The 16606-nt window shown below is 39.6% G+C and overlaps 1 protein-coding gene across 3 annotated transcripts in view; it reads right to left on the reverse strand.

Annotated features, from left to right (window-relative positions):
• Positions 1-269: 269 nt before the first annotated feature.
• The window catches only part of scaf4a (SR-related CTD-associated factor 4a), an 85327-nt gene continuing 68990 nt past the window's right edge, over positions 270-16606 (reverse strand). For 2 of the 3 annotated variants that reach the window (XM_060833510.1, XM_060833509.1), the window contains exons 19-20: positions 13989-14186; positions 272-2074 (exon numbers count right to left, since the gene is read on the reverse strand). In XM_060833510.1, the coding sequence (XP_060689493.1) occupies positions 1224-2074; positions 13989-14186 (1049 nt within the window). In that variant the 3' untranslated portion in view covers positions 272-1223. Of the gene's footprint in view, positions 2075-13988; positions 14187-16606 lie in introns of all 3 variants that reach the window. The other variant, XM_060833511.1, reaches the window with a different exon arrangement.

A 16606-nucleotide genomic window follows, 5' to 3' on the forward strand; every position in this document is an offset into this window, starting at 1 on the left:
GAAACTCCCATTTTCTAACTTCGTATTCAAAACAAGCATGAAGACCTAAACCCATTATCATCCAAATATTCCACTGCATGAACACAATTAAATCGACTAAAAGTAGAATTGTTTATGTCAAAAGCATTTCATTGAGAAAAAAACGCACTTATTTTCCCACAATGAATGGAGCATTAACAATTCCAACAGAATCTATGCAAAATCTTACTTTTGGGAATGTCCTGAGATTAGGTGGAAATAACATGAAACTTTAAGTGAGCCAAAATGCTGTCTTGCATAAACAAGTGGGTGAAAAATTTCCATGATTTTTTTTATGGTTAAAGCAAGTTACACAGCCATATATTAAATCTAAACAACATTCATTAACCCAGCTATAATATTGATGTCTGTTAGAACAGTGAACATGTGATACTCTTTTTACAACTACATTAGCATCCAAAACAGAAGAAAACAGGAAAACTGTTACTTTTAAGAAACAGTCTGTATTTAAGGGAAAAGAACAAATAAACTTTCAAGAAACATTCTAAAACAAAGTACTGTTCAGACCATTTGTTTCCTGATCTTGAGTGGGCAACTTTATAAGTTTTCTATACATCACCAGTGAAATACACTAATATTTTTATAATACACTTTGCAAAGCAATCTGTTTTGGGTTCTAGTTGGTTGTTGAAAAACAATTTCCAATTTTTTTTTAAAAGAATGCATACTGAGTGTCTAATTTAGACTTGCTTCCCATATAGAAAATATCAAACTTTAGGGTGTTTCACAGCCTTATTCTTCCATCCCTTGACATTCTTTTCTTCACAAGTCCGAGGAAGAATATCACACGCTCTAAAGTTTGTTAAGAAAATAGAGTTTATTAAAAACAAATCCCTAAGCTCAACTTTTGGAGGAGCTTTCATCGCTTGTTATCTTTTTAAATTAAAAAAGAATAGAAAGCACTTCTACCTTATGTCAAAGTTTTAAAAACGTACAGCAAAAATTTGATTTTTTTTTCCCTGGTTGTTGGGTGTTCAGCCTTCGGAGTAAATCATATGGTCATTCTGAATACTGGGGAAAGCAAACAATTTGCTTAAAACTTTAAAACTAGACAGGACTGTAGGATAGCAGAAGCAATACTTTATACATCATTTTTTTATACAACTCTAAAGCTTCATAGCACAATAATGTGGTGTATACATCAATTACTACCACATCATGTGTTTTATTACAATTAGTTCCTATCACTGAGCCTCGTCAGCTGCACCTGAATTTTTTGTATCAGGTTGATTACTTGAGGTAGGCTCCAATCCCACCATTCCTGCAGCTTTCAAATTCATGTTCGGTGAATCAGATTCTCCTTTAGCAGATTCAGGACCTGGGATTACCTCGGACTGTTTCATTATTTCTTCCTGTGTATCGCCATTAGATCTGTGATGCTCTTCAATGCTTTCATCAGTTTCTTCAGGTTTTTCTTTTCCACGTTGATCCATATCTCTATCCCTGCGAGATTCTTTGTCTCGTGAATCACGATCCCTATGTCCACTTGATCGTCTATTCCTTTCTTCTGAGTCTCTGTGTCTCTCACGTTCCGAGCTTCTTCTCCCCCATTCCCTTCGATCACGTCCACCACTATGGCGATCATGATCTCTATCTTCATGACGATTTCCATAACGATCATTTTCATTTCGGTTTCCACCAAAAGGACGATTTCTGAAATCTGATCTGCCAAAGCGTTGATCCTGGTCGCGATCCCTTCCTGGAGGAAATCCATGTCGGTCATTCCTAAATTGCCTTCCATCTCTATCCTCAGCCACACCAGGGCGACCAAAAACATTTTGAGGTGGAAACGGACCACGCATAGCATGAGGTGGAGGAACTCCATATCCTCCTGGCCCTGGAGGTGGTGGGCCCCTATGTAATAAATGTGGTAGCAGGGGACGTGGTGGAGCAACAGGAAACCTTTGCAGATGAGGTGGTGGAACTCCAGGCGGCCGCTGTAGTGGTATTAAACCAGGCCGCGCACCCAAGAGACCAGGGCTTGGTGGCTGTACACTCATTAAGGGAGTGTGTGCTGCAGTTCCACTTTGATTTCCTGAAGAATAAACACAAAGAAGTATGTTAAGCAAAATCATTAACTTACTTGTAGTGGAAAACAAAAGTAAAATTATTTGATGGGATACGAATACTCTAATACCAAACATTCAGTATTATATAGAGCTATTTTGCCATCCAAATGGAGTACTACATTCAATAGAACACAAAATCTGAACAGTAATAATGTCTCATACATTATTACTGTGCAATGTGCAAGATAAAAACATCTAAGTTTTCCACCTTGAGATACAAATCCACACTACCTGTTTAAAAAATTACCTCTATACATTTTCACTTAATCCTTATAATGTAGATACAGACCATTTGGCCCAACATGTCCACACTAACCCTCCAAAGAGTATGTCACCCAGACCCAATCCCCCACCATATTATTTTACATTTCTCCTGACTAATGCACCTCACCTACACATCCATAAATACTATGGGCAATTTAGCATGGCCAATCCACCTGACCTGCACATCTTTGGACTGTGGGAGGAAACCCATGCAGACACAGGGAGAATGTGCAAACACCATACAGATAGTCGCCCGAGGCTGGAATCTAATCTGGGACCCTGGTGCTGTTAGGCAGCAATGCTAACCACTGAGCCACCTTGCCGGCCAAAACATGGAAGAAATAATATGGCAATTGCCTTGTGATATTACCGCTAGATGTTATTCATCTATTATTAAATCCATTATTAATATACTATTATTGTTCTGGGGACCCCAGTTCAAGACCCATCATGGCAGAAGGTGGAATTTAAATTCAATTCAATAAACATCTGGTATTAAGAATCTACTGAAAACTATTGTCCATTGCCAGAAAAACCCATCTCTCTCACTAATGTTCTTCAGGGAAGGACATCTGTCATCCTCACCTGGTCTGGGCTATATGTAACCAGAGACCCCATGGCAATGTGGTTGATCCTCAACTGACCTCTGAAATGGCCTAGCAAGCCACCCAGTTATATCAATGGATGATATATGTATGCAGTCTCAGAAATAAAACCAAATGGACCAGCTGGCATCAACTTAGGCACCATAGAAGAGAATGGCAGAAGCAGCCATGTCAACCCTGCAGAGCATTCCTTACTAAAATCTGGGAGCTAGTGCCAAAATGAGAAGAGGCTCACAGATTAGTCATGCAACATCTTGATAGTAATAGCCATGAAATCATACTTTGGAGATAATATCCCAGAGACAACCATCACTTTCCCTGTATATGTTCTGTCCCACTGGCAAGGCAGACCCACCAGAGTTGGTGGCAGAGTGAAATACAGTCAAGGTGGAGTTACTCTTGGAGCCAAGTTACCTTTAACATTGACTCTGGATCCCATGAAGTCTGATGACTGCAGATTAGAGATGGTTTTAGGTATGCCTGGTGCTGCTCCCGGCATGCCCTCCTGCTGGTTACTACATATCGCCCTCCCTCAGCTGATGAATCAGTACCCCTTCATTTTGAACAACAGTTGCAGGAACACAGAGGGTAGTGAGGGTGGAAATGTACTCCAGGTGCAGGATTTCAATGTCCACAACCAGGAATGGCTTGGTATCAGCCCTACTGATTCAGCTGGTGAGTCCGAAAGGGCATAGCTGCTAAACTAGGGCTGCAGGTGTTTAAGGAATCGACAAGAGGAAAAATGTATTTGATCTCATCCACACAAATCTGCCAGCTGCAGATGCATCTGTTCATGAACATACCAGTAAGAGTGACTAGCACAGAGCTGTTGTGGAGACAAAGTTCCACCTTCACAATAAATATAACCTGCATCATGTTGTGTGGCACTATCACTGCACTAAATGGGACAGACTTTGAACAGATCTAGCAACTCTAGACTGGGTATCTATCAGGCATTATGGACCATCAACAGCAGCAGAATTTTACCCCAACACAACCTGCAAACTCCTGGCCAGTTATATACCTCATTCAATCATTACCATCAAGCCAGGCGACCAACTCTGATTCAATGGACAATGCAGGAGGGCATGCCTGGAGCAGCACCAGGCATACCTAAAAGTGACATGTCAATGTGGTGGACAACTTGCACACCAAACATTATAAGCAGCAAGTGATAGAGCTAAGATATCGCACAACCAACAGATGAGATCTCAGTTCTACAGTCCAGCTACATTTAATTGTGAATAGTGGTGGTCAACTGAATGCCTCACAGGAGTTGGTGGCTCCACAAATATCACCATCCTCGATAAGGCTAAAAGATAAGGCTGAGGCATTTCAGGCAATCTTCAGCCAGAAGTGTAGAGTGGGATGTTCCATCTCGGTCTCCTCCAGTGGTCCCTAGCAATACAGATACCAGTCATCAGCCAATTTGAATCACTCCTTGTGATATCAAGAAATGGTTTGAGGTACTGGATGAGACAAAAGGTATGGACACTGACAACATTCTGGCAATAGTACTGAAGACTTCTGCTCCAAAACATGCAGCTCCCACAGCCCCAAGCTCTTCCAGCACAGCTGTAACAATACCTAGCCAACAATGTGGAAAATTTCCCAGGTATGTCCTCCTGTACATAAAAAACAGAACAATCACCACCTCATCAGTCTACTCTTAATCATCAGTAAAATGATGGAAGGTCTCACCAACAGTGCTATCAAGCAGCACCTGCTCAGCAACACCCAGTTTGGGTTCAGTCAGGGCGACTCAGCTCATTCCAGCTTTGGTTCAAACATGGACAGAACAGGCTGAATTCCAGAGGTGAGGTGAGAGTAACAGCCTTTGATATCAAGGCTGCATTCCACATGACAATGCCATCAAGGAACCTGAACAGAACTAGAATCAATAGTGACCGGGAAACAAACTCTCCACTAGTTTGAGTCATACCTGGCACATGGTGAAGATGGTTGTAGTTGTTGGAGGCCATTTTCAGGACATGCTTGCAGGATTTCATCAGAGTAGTGTCCTAGGCCCAAACATCTTAAGGTGTTTCAATAATGACCTTCCATTCATCATAAGATCAGAAGTGGGGATGATTGCACAATGTTCAGCATCCTTCACAATTCCTCAGATACTGAAGCAATCCATGTTCAACAATATCTAGACAATACCCAACTTGTGCTGGCAAGTAACATTTGCGCCCCATAAAAGTGAGACAATAACATCTCAACACTGCACCTTGACATTCAATGGTGTTATCATTGAATTCCCCACTATCAACAACCTTGGGTTACCATTGACCAGAAAATCAAATGGACTTGCTGCATAAATACAGTGGCCGCAAGGGTAGGCCAGAGGCTAGGAATACTGCAGTGAGCAATTATCTCCTAACTCCTGAAAGCCTATTGACTATCTACAAAGCACAAGTCAGGAATGTAATGGAATACTCCCCACTTGTCTGGATGGGTGCAGCTCCAACATTTGCCGAACTTTAGAGGACAAAGCAACCTGCTTGATTGGTTCCACATCCACAAATATCTACTCCCTCTACCATCGACGCTCAGTAATAGTAGTGTGTACTATCCATAAGATGCACTGCAGATATTCAATGATCCTCGACAGTATCTTCCAAACCCATGATGACTTCCATCTAAAAGGACAGCAGATACTTGGGAACACCACCATCTCCACCAAAGTCCCCTCCAAGCCACTCAGCAACCTAACATGAAACTATATTGCTGTTCCTTCACTGTCGCCAAGTCAAAATCCTGGAATGCCCTAACAGCTCTATGGGTCAACATACAGCACATGAACTGTCACCGTCTCAAAGGCAACTAGGGACAGGCATATATGCTAGCCAGCCAGTGATGCCCACATCCAAAGAATGAACAAACAAAGCTTACAAAATCTGTTTGCTAATGTTGTTAGTCTGATACATCAGAAATATCTAGGAGACACAGAACAAAATACATTTACCACTGTCATTTTTTGAACATAACCATCCACGTTCTATTCAGGATAAGCTCTTCTGGAACACAAAACGGTAATGAAAAGACATGTTGATACAAGAAAGATACTAAACACAAGGAGGCCGCAACTGTTTCCGGAGTTTAAAAAAAAATAGCCTTGCATATGGAGACAGAATATGGGATGACTGAACTCAAAAGTGGGATAACATTTTACTGCTTGAAAATAAATTGTCTTTATAAATGATACTTTGGGATTATGACCGGCATGGACTGGTTGGACCATAGGGTCTGTTTCCATGCTGTATGATTCTATGACTCTACGACAATGCTGAAGGCAGTTTGGAGCACATTAGTACCAAAGCCCTCATCTTAAGGAATTTTTGCATTCAACTTTATTCAGCTGCTGTTATTACAATAATAGAAAAGTCAGAAAGGAAACCATGAGTCAATGACATTCATGTCAGTTCTTTGTAAAGAAATGTATCTCAGCCCACTCATCTTGCCTTTTCTCCACAGAATTGCAAATCTCACACCAACAGCTAATTATGGAACACCTTATGCTATAACTGAATCTGGCTAGACCACACTCAAAGGCTATCTTTTCCAGGACCTCGCACTCAACACAAAATGTTTTTCTTCAACCAGTCTCTGGTTCACTTTCCAATAGTTTTACATTTGCATTGTGGTTCTTCACCCTTCCCTATGTACTCTTAACACTCATATAATATTTGCCCCTATGCACACTGAAATCTGATGTAATAGCAACTGAATTAACTTTGTCACCATAATTATTGTCATTAAACTGAATAAATAGTTCGACTATAGTTATTTGGTAGCAAAGATCTTGAATATTGCTAAAGCAAAAGGACAAGGCCTTTCCCACAGTTAATTTGCCAACAAATTAGCACTCTGTTCTAATGCAGTGTAAATGTGATGTCCTCTTAAGTCTCTCTCACAAATTGACCTGACAAGTGCATGAGGAAAAGTTTCAGCAGTACTCAAGTATTGCCTTTGTACATACATCACTTTGATCCCACCATCACAGAACTTTACAAACTAGCCAGTAAATGTGTCAGGACACATGCAGTAACAAACATAACTTTTATGCCACAGTTTCTTGAGATAATGGTCTTGTTATTAGAGAAGACTAAACCTTATATTTTGAAATAAATGCGCTTTTTAAAAAATCAGTCAGGGATAGTATACAGGAAGTTTGCTTGTTCCTTGGCTGGAGAGTACGTTAGAAATCTGTAGGATTGGCTTTTCCTCCCAACCAAACTAGAATATCCCTGCAAAGACATGTCTTTAGCCATAGATCATCATAGCTTCTAACAGAATGGGAGGTGTTTCACTTTCCAGTACCAAAACTGTTGCCTTCTTTGAACAACACTACCGAAAATTTAGGTTATATATATCAGAGATGAATCACTGACTGGAAGTAAGCAATCTGTACCTTCACAATGATCCATGACTCTTGCATATAATACTCATGATAATACACAACGGATAAGCAACAACAATTTTTCAACTGTCCGTTTGGGAACCAGTCTAGGCAACAAAATTTTAGATGAAAACTAAAAGAAGTTTCTTTTTCCATTTTACAGAAAGATGGTCATTCACCTGCAATATCTTTGACCATTCAACAGATGGTACAATCTTTTACAGTAATAATTCAAATATATATTTTCCACAAAAATATCCACATCAATTAGATCCTCAATAGCATGATAAAAGATAACAACCTGAAAGCTGATTTTGACAATGTGCTAAACTGAAATTCATGTTTTCCCTTCTGACCCATCATAATAAGCCGATAAACAAGCTATTAATTAACCTGAAAATGTCTACACTAAAATAAATACATATTTGAAAAATATAGCAGTGATCAGGCCCAGATCGGTTAGCCCTGCCATTCAAACCCCAGTTACAATGTTCAGGTAGGTCAGGAGTTACACACTAAGCTCAGCGATACAGCTGACGTATTTCAATGTAAAAGAAGTGTCTTTATCAAATGCTGACTTACAGTCTCCCAGCAAGCAGACTCAAAAACAAGTGGTTTGTTTTTTCCAATTTTCATCCATCATTATACTTTAAATATGAAACTTCAAACTGTGCAATATCTTGCTGCCAAACTCAATGACCACTTTGATTTTGTAAGCCTCAAATCCACTTTCTTGCCTTAGATGCATCACCTTCAATTCCCTTCATGATTAGGGAACAATCTCTCAGTCTTGAATACACCTAATGACCAAGCCTCTTCAGCCCTTTGTGATAAAGAATTTGACAGATTCTCTACCCTGAGAAAAGAAATTCCTTATGTCTTAATCATGTGACCCCTAATTCTGAGATTGTATCCTCTAGTCCTAGACTCTTCCGCAAGAGGTAACAACCTCTTAGCATTTCCCCTGTCAAATTCCCGAAGAATCATGTATGTTTCCTGTTATACTAAAGTCCAGTGGAGTGTGAAAATACTTAAACCTTCCTCATATGACAGGCCCTCCATACCTGGAATTCATTTAGTGCAGCTTCTCTGGATTGCCCCCAATGCCAGCTAAACCAAGGGGCAAAAACTGTTCATAGTATACCAGCTGTGGTCTGACTGGTGCCTTGCACAGTTTGAGCAACACCTCCCTATTTTTATACTCAATTCCCTTGTAAATAAAGATCAATATTCCATTTGTCTTCCTTGTGACATGGGATAAGAGTAGGAATAAACCCGTCAATTTCTCAGTGACCAGTGGGATACTGCAGGGATCAGTGCTTGGATCCCAAGTATTCACAATATATATACACAAGTGATTTAGAGGAGGGAACTAAAAACAATATATTGAAGTGAACAAGTGACACAACGCTGGATAGGAAGTTGAGCAGTTAAGAAAATGCAGAGATGCTTCAGTATGATTGAGACCAGTTCAGGAGAGAGAGATTCACACACACAGTGAGAGAGAGACAGAGAGAGAGAGACACACACACACACACACACACACACACACAGAGAGAGAGAGAGAGAGACACACAGAGAGAGAGAGACACACAGATAAGAGAGAGACACATACACACACAGTGAGAGAGAGAGAGACACACACACACAGACAGATCAGGGGTCTGCCAGTATGGTAAATTTCCCATTGAAACAAATGGGTTTACACCTATCCACTGTTTCAGGCTTCTGCAATAGGTTGTGAAATGTACCTCCTGCAGGTACGGGGGAATTACTGTATTCACTGAAGTTCAGAAGAACATGGGAGTGATCTTATAGAAACCTATAAAATTCTAATTTGTCTAGACAGGATAAACACAGGAAAGAGAGTCCAGAACCAATGACATTGTCTATGGAAATGAATTTCTTCATCCAGTGAGTGTGAGCTTATGGAATTCTTTTTTAAGTAGTTAAGGCCAAAACAATGAATGCTTTCAAAGAGTTAGATATAGTCTTTTTGGGCTAAATTGATCAAAGGACATTGGATGAAAGCTGCAATTATCAGTCATGATCATAATGAATGTTGAACAAGGCTCATGACTTACTCCTGCTCTTATTTTGTTTTTATTTTATCCACCATACTTTTTGTGAATCTTGCACAAGGACTCCAAATCCCTCTATCCTAGCAATCTCTGGATCTACCACACAATTGTGAAGATCCAGGAATCCATTATAAGATAATTTCCTACAATCCCACAACAGGCTTCAGCTAAACAGTTTCTCCTCTCGCAGGCAATCTCTTTCTTACGAAAAGCAACAGAAGTGTCTGGCACTTAGTAAACTTGGTCTTTAAACCAACAGTCAAGGAAACCGTAGCACAGTCTTCACTGAAATTCACCATTTTCATTGTGACTCCTCAGATACTAATGCAGTCCATGTTCAAATATAGTAGGACCTATCAATCATCCAAACTTGGGGTGATTAAGCAACAAATAAATCATGCCACACAAATGTCAGACAAGCCCATCTCTAACAAAAGAAGCTAACTATTGCCCCATGACACTCAGTTGCAGTATCACTGCTAAACTCTCCACTAGTGAAATCCTGGGAGTTACCACTGACAGAAACAGAAATGGACAGCCATATAAATACAATGGCTATCACGGCTCAAAAGCTAGGAATTATCTAGCAATTAACTCATCTTCTATCTCTCAAAATCTGTCTATCAAGGCACAAGTGTGAAGAAATATCCTGCACAAATCTGGACAGGCACAGCTCCAACAGCACTCAAAAAGCTCAAAGCATCCAGAACAAAGCAGTCCATTTGACTGGCTCCCCGTTTATCACTCTGAATATCCACTCACTCCACCATTAGAGCGACAGCAATTCTTAGCATCTATAATATCTACAAATACAATCAGAAAGACAAGAGATGCCTGGGCACACCATCATTACAAATTTTCCTCAAAGCTATCCACATCAGAATAGCTCTGGTTTTCCTCCATTATTGCTGAGTTAACTCCTGGAGCTTCTTTCCCAAAAGCGGTGTGTGCCCTTAATCATCTTGAGATAGCAGTGGTTCTAGGAAGCAGATCACCACCACTTTTTCCAAGCCAGTGACGTCCATGTCCATAAATTAATTTTAACAAGTAAAACTTTCTAGATTTTGTTTATTTTCAAGCATTCAGATAAAATGGGATTCTGTAATTTGGTGAGTGATTTGCATAAAAGCAAAATACTGCAGATGGAGGAGATGTGAAACTCAGCAGTTCTGTCAGCATCTTTGGATACCAAAAAACAAATAAAAGCAAAGGACTATAGATGCTAGACATGTGGAACAAAAATGAAGCTCTCAGATTTTCTCTATTCACAAATGACGCCAGACTTGCTGAACATTCCCAATACTTTCAGTTTTAACAACTGAGTCATTTGGGCTTGCATCATAACCTACTTTTATCTTTGAATAATGAAGGCATATAAATGGTCACAAAATAAGGAAATAAATTGAAAGTCTACTACTGCCTGTCAAGGAGATTAACAAAGATAGTTAACTCACCATATATCTCTGCTTGAATATAACTGGAATCAAAAATGACTGTCTATTTAAGTACTAAGTCGGTGAATGCGTGTCCTTATAAATACAATGTCCTTATTTTTGCTCAATGGAATGTCCTTGCGTTGTTATTTCCGCTAAAAGGATCATCTCATGAAAGGTAATCCATTGCAGAAACTTGAAATGACTAAGAACCACAGTAAACTGTAGATTCAAGATTTCAATCCCACAAAAATAGCTTATGCAACAATATCAGCCATATAAACTGGAGCAAAGGCATTTCATAAAAACCATCAAACCTCCAAAATAATGAAACCCTACTCTGTTGAACCAACAGACAAAAATTCACGTAAAACTTCAAGTTGATGAACTGATACTACCAACTTGAATTTATCAAGTCCAGTTTGCATGGTGCATCAAAGCACAAAGGATTGGTGGTAATACGCTTTCACTGATTAAAAATTATCATGCAGGAAAACACAGCAAGAACAAGTAAGTCATTTTCAGACTAGAAGGCATTGACTAATGGGATACTGCAGATATCAATGCTTCAGCCCCAACTATTCACAATATATATTAGCAAGTTAGATCAGGGAATGGAGTATTAAGTTGCCATGTTTGCTGATGATACAAAATTAGGTGGTATTAAGAGTCATAAAGAGAACCAAGTAGTTCCAGGGTAATTTAATTAAGTCGAATGAGTAGGCAAATATATGGCAGATGCACTATAACATAGAGGAATGTGAAGTGGTTCAATAGCAAAAAACACGATTGGCAGAGTATTATTTGAATAATGATAGATTACCAAAGACTGACATACAAAGGGGCATTGGGTGTCCTAGTAGAATATCCATTGAAAGCATCATGTGCAGGTTTGGTCTCCTACCCGAGAAAGGACATATTTGAATCACAGGGTGTTCACAAGACTGATTCTTGGATTTGCCAGTTTGCCATCTGAGGAAAGTCTGGGCAATTGCACGTGTATTCATTGAGGTTTAAAAGAACGAGAAGGTACCTCATTGAAATGTATAAACTTGAGAGGGCTGGACAAACTGTACACAGTGATAATGTGCTCCCTGGCTCAGGAATCCAGAATACTTGATCATGGTTTCAGGATACTAGGTAGGACCTTTTGAACTGAAACAAGGAGACATTTCTTCACTCAGAGGGTGGTGAACCTGTGAAATTCTCGACGACAAAAGGTTGTCGAGGCAAAGTCACTGAATACATTCAAGACAAGAATGGATTTCTAGAAACTAAAGGTGTCAAGGGGTATGGGGAGATCACAGGAGTATGGCATTGGATCAGACACAAGCATATCAAATAGCAGAATGGACTAGATAAACCAAATAGCTTTCCTCTTATTTTGCTTGTTTCAATGATCTAAATCTAAACTATTCTAAAAAATTATTTACAAGCCTATTTCCTTTACAAAGTGACAACATCAAAAGTGTGCTGCTGGGAAAGTATAGCAGGTCAGGCAGCATCTGAGGAGCAGGAGAATCAACGTTTCAGACATAAACCCTTCATTACGGTTTATGCCCAAAACATCGATTCTCCTGCTCCTTGGACGCTGCCTGATCTGCTGTGGTTTTCCAGCAGCAGACACTCGACTCTGATCTCCAGCATCTACAGTCCTCACTTTCCAATAAGTAAACAACATATCCTCATCACTAGAAGCAGGACAAAATGCACAGCCATTGATCCCAATGGGAATTATGCTACAAACAATGATGATTTTGTGGGGTCCTGTTGGAATGTCTCAAAGAAAGGTTGGAGTTATGCCTGTGACTAAATACTGTAGTGTACTTTTTGGAGTCCAGGGGAATATGAGCCCATGCCAAGAGGATAATTAACTAGAATTAGAGCAATCCTTAAGGCAATCCATCACTGAACTGCACTTGGGTGGGTTGCCAGATCAGCGTAAGAACTGTAATTACTTAAGACATTCAATGACATTGTGTCATTAATCATAGAATCCCTACAGTGAAGAGGCCAACCGGCCCATCGAGCCTGTGACCCTCCAAAGAGTATCCCACCCAGACCTACCCTATTCCCATAACCTCGCAGCCACCATAACTAACCCACCTAGCCTGCACATCCCTGGACACTATAATGCAACTTAGCACATTCAATCTACCTCCCATGCACATCCTTTGGATTGCAGGCGGAAACGACGAAAACTCATGCAGGCATGGAGAGAATGCGAAAAGTCCAGTCACCCATGTCTTGAATCAAATTCGGGTCCTTGGCACTGAGAGACAATAATGTTAACTAATCTCTGGGGAAATCGCATGCAATGTGTTTTGTTTGCAGGTGATGTGTCCAATGAAGTGTTCAATCACAGTATTTACCCATGCTTAATTCTAAGTGCTAGAAATAAGTTGCCTGTGTACAGGAGATTGTATTACTCATTAAACTGTAAAATCTTGTGTCTTTAATGTCTCAATCAGTCCCCTTGACCTTAGTTTTATTTTTAAAATAAAGATCACTGATCCTTAGCTAAATTGTAACAAAGTTGCTGGTCTGGTATCATAACTTATCTGTCCTTCTTAAGCATCTTCAATGTGAGACAAATGTTTAACCAGACTGGACAAACACATTTTTGAGACTTCAGTACACCGAAGTTCATTATAATTCGTTAAAAATATGCATTTTTTTTTCCAATGTCAATCTCCGAAGAGTATTTCAAAAAATAATCTTACGATTTAATTTGGATTTTCGCATAACTGAGATTGTCAAGTGCAGGAATCTATCAAACTGAGATATGTCTCTCAAAAAAATCATTACAAAACAATTATTGGACACACTAAATGAATAGGAAAATCTATCAGATGATAAGTAGTGTGCATGGACTTCTAAATAATTATATGAATGCAACATACATGAAACGTGTCACTTTGAATATTCAGAATAATAATTAATGTTGCTTAAAATTAAGTCTTTTAAAATAAAGACAACATCAGATCCATTTGTTTCAAATCTAATCATACAACCTTAAATACAACCTGCTTATAAATATTCCCCTTATTCTCCGCCTACCCTTTCTAAAATTCCAAGATGGAAGGGCTTACCAATGACAGGCATAGCTTGTGTTGTAGAGAATGGTACGTTGGTACCTCCCAGCCCAGGGTTATGTCCCTGTACAGGTCCAAAATATTTAGTACCATCTGAAACATCTTCACTGTTTCTCAGCGTAGACACTAAGGTAGGGGTCGGGTTCCTCAGTGAGGAATTCTTTGCACTATCTTCCTGGGAACCCAGTGGTGTTGCTGGATAAAATTACATTTTATTAGTATGCATTTATAAGATAAAAATCAAATTATTTAAGAAATTTTACAAATTAAACTTCATATTAAATATTTTATGGCTAGACTGGCTAGAATAATCTTAGAAACATTGATCACCATTTTATGAAACAATGATAATGCAATGGCTCCAGCCTTAAGCATTTAGGTAACAGCAACACAATTCTACTTCATCACCAGATTAATTTCAATGAAATCATGTAAAATGTGAACTGACATCCTGCAACCACAGTTGTACTTTACCATTCAAATTCTGAAAGATGAGAAAACTTCCTTAAACTTTCAATAAAACCCATAAAACATGCCCAGAGTTTTCTATCAGATCGTTTTCAAACTGAAATCCCTAATTCAGTACTTTGTAATTTGTCCCCCCCACCCCCAGCTCCATTATGACCCAACAGAGACTTGAAAAACATTGTGTTCCCTCTATAAAAAATGTAAGAGTTGAGTAGGGAGGCTGGGAGGGCAGGGACCGGTTACAGCAAGAACACAGCTGTTATAACTTGGTCAAGAGCTCCATGGTGCAATTACTGCCTCTAAACTCAATGTCTGTTTGTGACTCCACTTGGGATTCCCATCCCCCACTGTGATAAGCCCTGTTGGAACACTGCATGTTTATATAAACTGCTGCCTCATTCCCCAACTATATAAACATAAGATAGCAACCTGGATTTTCTGAATGTGGCATATTTCTGACTTCCACCCAATGGAGTTGGCCCTTTTATCCCAACATATATTCTGGTCCTAAGATCATTTACAACTATGGTTTCCAACTTCCACAAAGTGACTGAGCTAATCTCAAGTTGAATCTAACAGCAACAGACTTGGACGCATGGCGTTCATGCCCAGTGAAAAAGTGTTTGAATTATTCCATGTAGATATGGTACTGATGCTTTTCAAGGCGAAAACAGATGGTCACCATAAAATGGTAAGTACTTTACTGCATCACTTCTAATGTTCGTGAGGATTTCGTGCAATAGAATATATATTTACCTGAAACTGGAAAATGAACCTAAAATTACATCCACTCAACTGTTTTTGCTGGCAAAGCCAAAGTGCTATAGAAACAATCACTACAAGTGGCAGTGGTGCTGCCTTAATTTTCAAACAGTTGTCATTAGTGACAGTTCTGACACAACATCTCCCTGTAACTAATGGTACTCAGTGTCAACAGTGAACCTGCTCCTCAAAGATTGCTGCAGAACATCATGACATCTGTGTGAAAGCTGACTATACCTTAGAAAAAAAGCCAAATCTTCCAACAAACCATTTGTAAATTCACAAATGTAATCTGGGCATAGACTGTGGCTGTAGAACCTCAACTGCTATCTTCTCGAGAAATCTGACCAACTGAGTTTGATGTGATAACAGTGCAGTTTAATCAAGCGAGTACAGTGAACGTATATACAGATTTTCAGAAGGTATTTGAGAAATTCCACATAGGAAGCTCACCGGAGAGAGAGAAGGGTAACGAATTAAGAAAAAATTTGGCAATATGGATTCAAAATTAGCTGTGAAAGAGAGCCAAGAGCTATAATGGATGAATAATTTTCAGACTTAGGATGAGTTACAGTGGTCTCCTCCAAATGTCAGAGATCTACAGCATGGAAAAAGGACCTTTGGTCTATGTCCATGGCAGTCAAAAACAACAACTTAACTATTCTAATCCTATTTTCTAGCACTTGATTCAAAAGCCATGTATGCCTAGGTATCAACAAGATGCATCTGAAATACTTAAATGTTTTGAGGGTTTCTGCCTCTACTACCCTCATAGGCAGTGAGTTCCTGATTCCCACCACCCCCAGGTGAAAAAGGTTTTCCTGACATCTCCCCTTACCTTAAATCTATGCCACTGATCACTGATCCAGCCATCAAGGGAAAAAGCTTTCAGGTCCACCTTATCCACACCACTCAATTTTATACACCTCAATCACCTCTGCTTGACCAAAAACCACCTCAGTTCCAATCTCTCTTCATAAACTCACCAGCACAGCCAACACCCCAGTAAATCTCCTCTGTGCTTTTTTGAATGCTTTCATTCTTATAATGTGGATTCCTGAACTGTATATACTTGCTGTGGCCTAAACAACTTTTTAATGCAGTTCCAGCATGACTTGCCTGCTCTTGAAACTGTGTGTATTAACGGATAAAGGCAGGTATACCACATGCCTTCTTAACCACTTTATCCACCTGATCTGATACCATAACGGGGCAGTATATTTTCTAGGGTTCTGCTGTTCATCACATATTCCATTGCCTTGTTTGTTCTGCCCAGTGCCAAGTTTCACATTTATCTAGGTTGAATTCCAATTGCCACTGATAGCCCACCTAATCTACCCATTCACATCCTCTCGTAAGCTACATCTATCCTCCTCACTATTTAT

This window comes from Hemiscyllium ocellatum, chromosome 12 (assembly GCF_020745735.1).
Source record: "Hemiscyllium ocellatum isolate sHemOce1 chromosome 12, sHemOce1.pat.X.cur, whole genome shotgun sequence".
NCBI lineage: Eukaryota > Metazoa > Chordata > Chondrichthyes > Orectolobiformes > Hemiscylliidae > Hemiscyllium > Hemiscyllium ocellatum.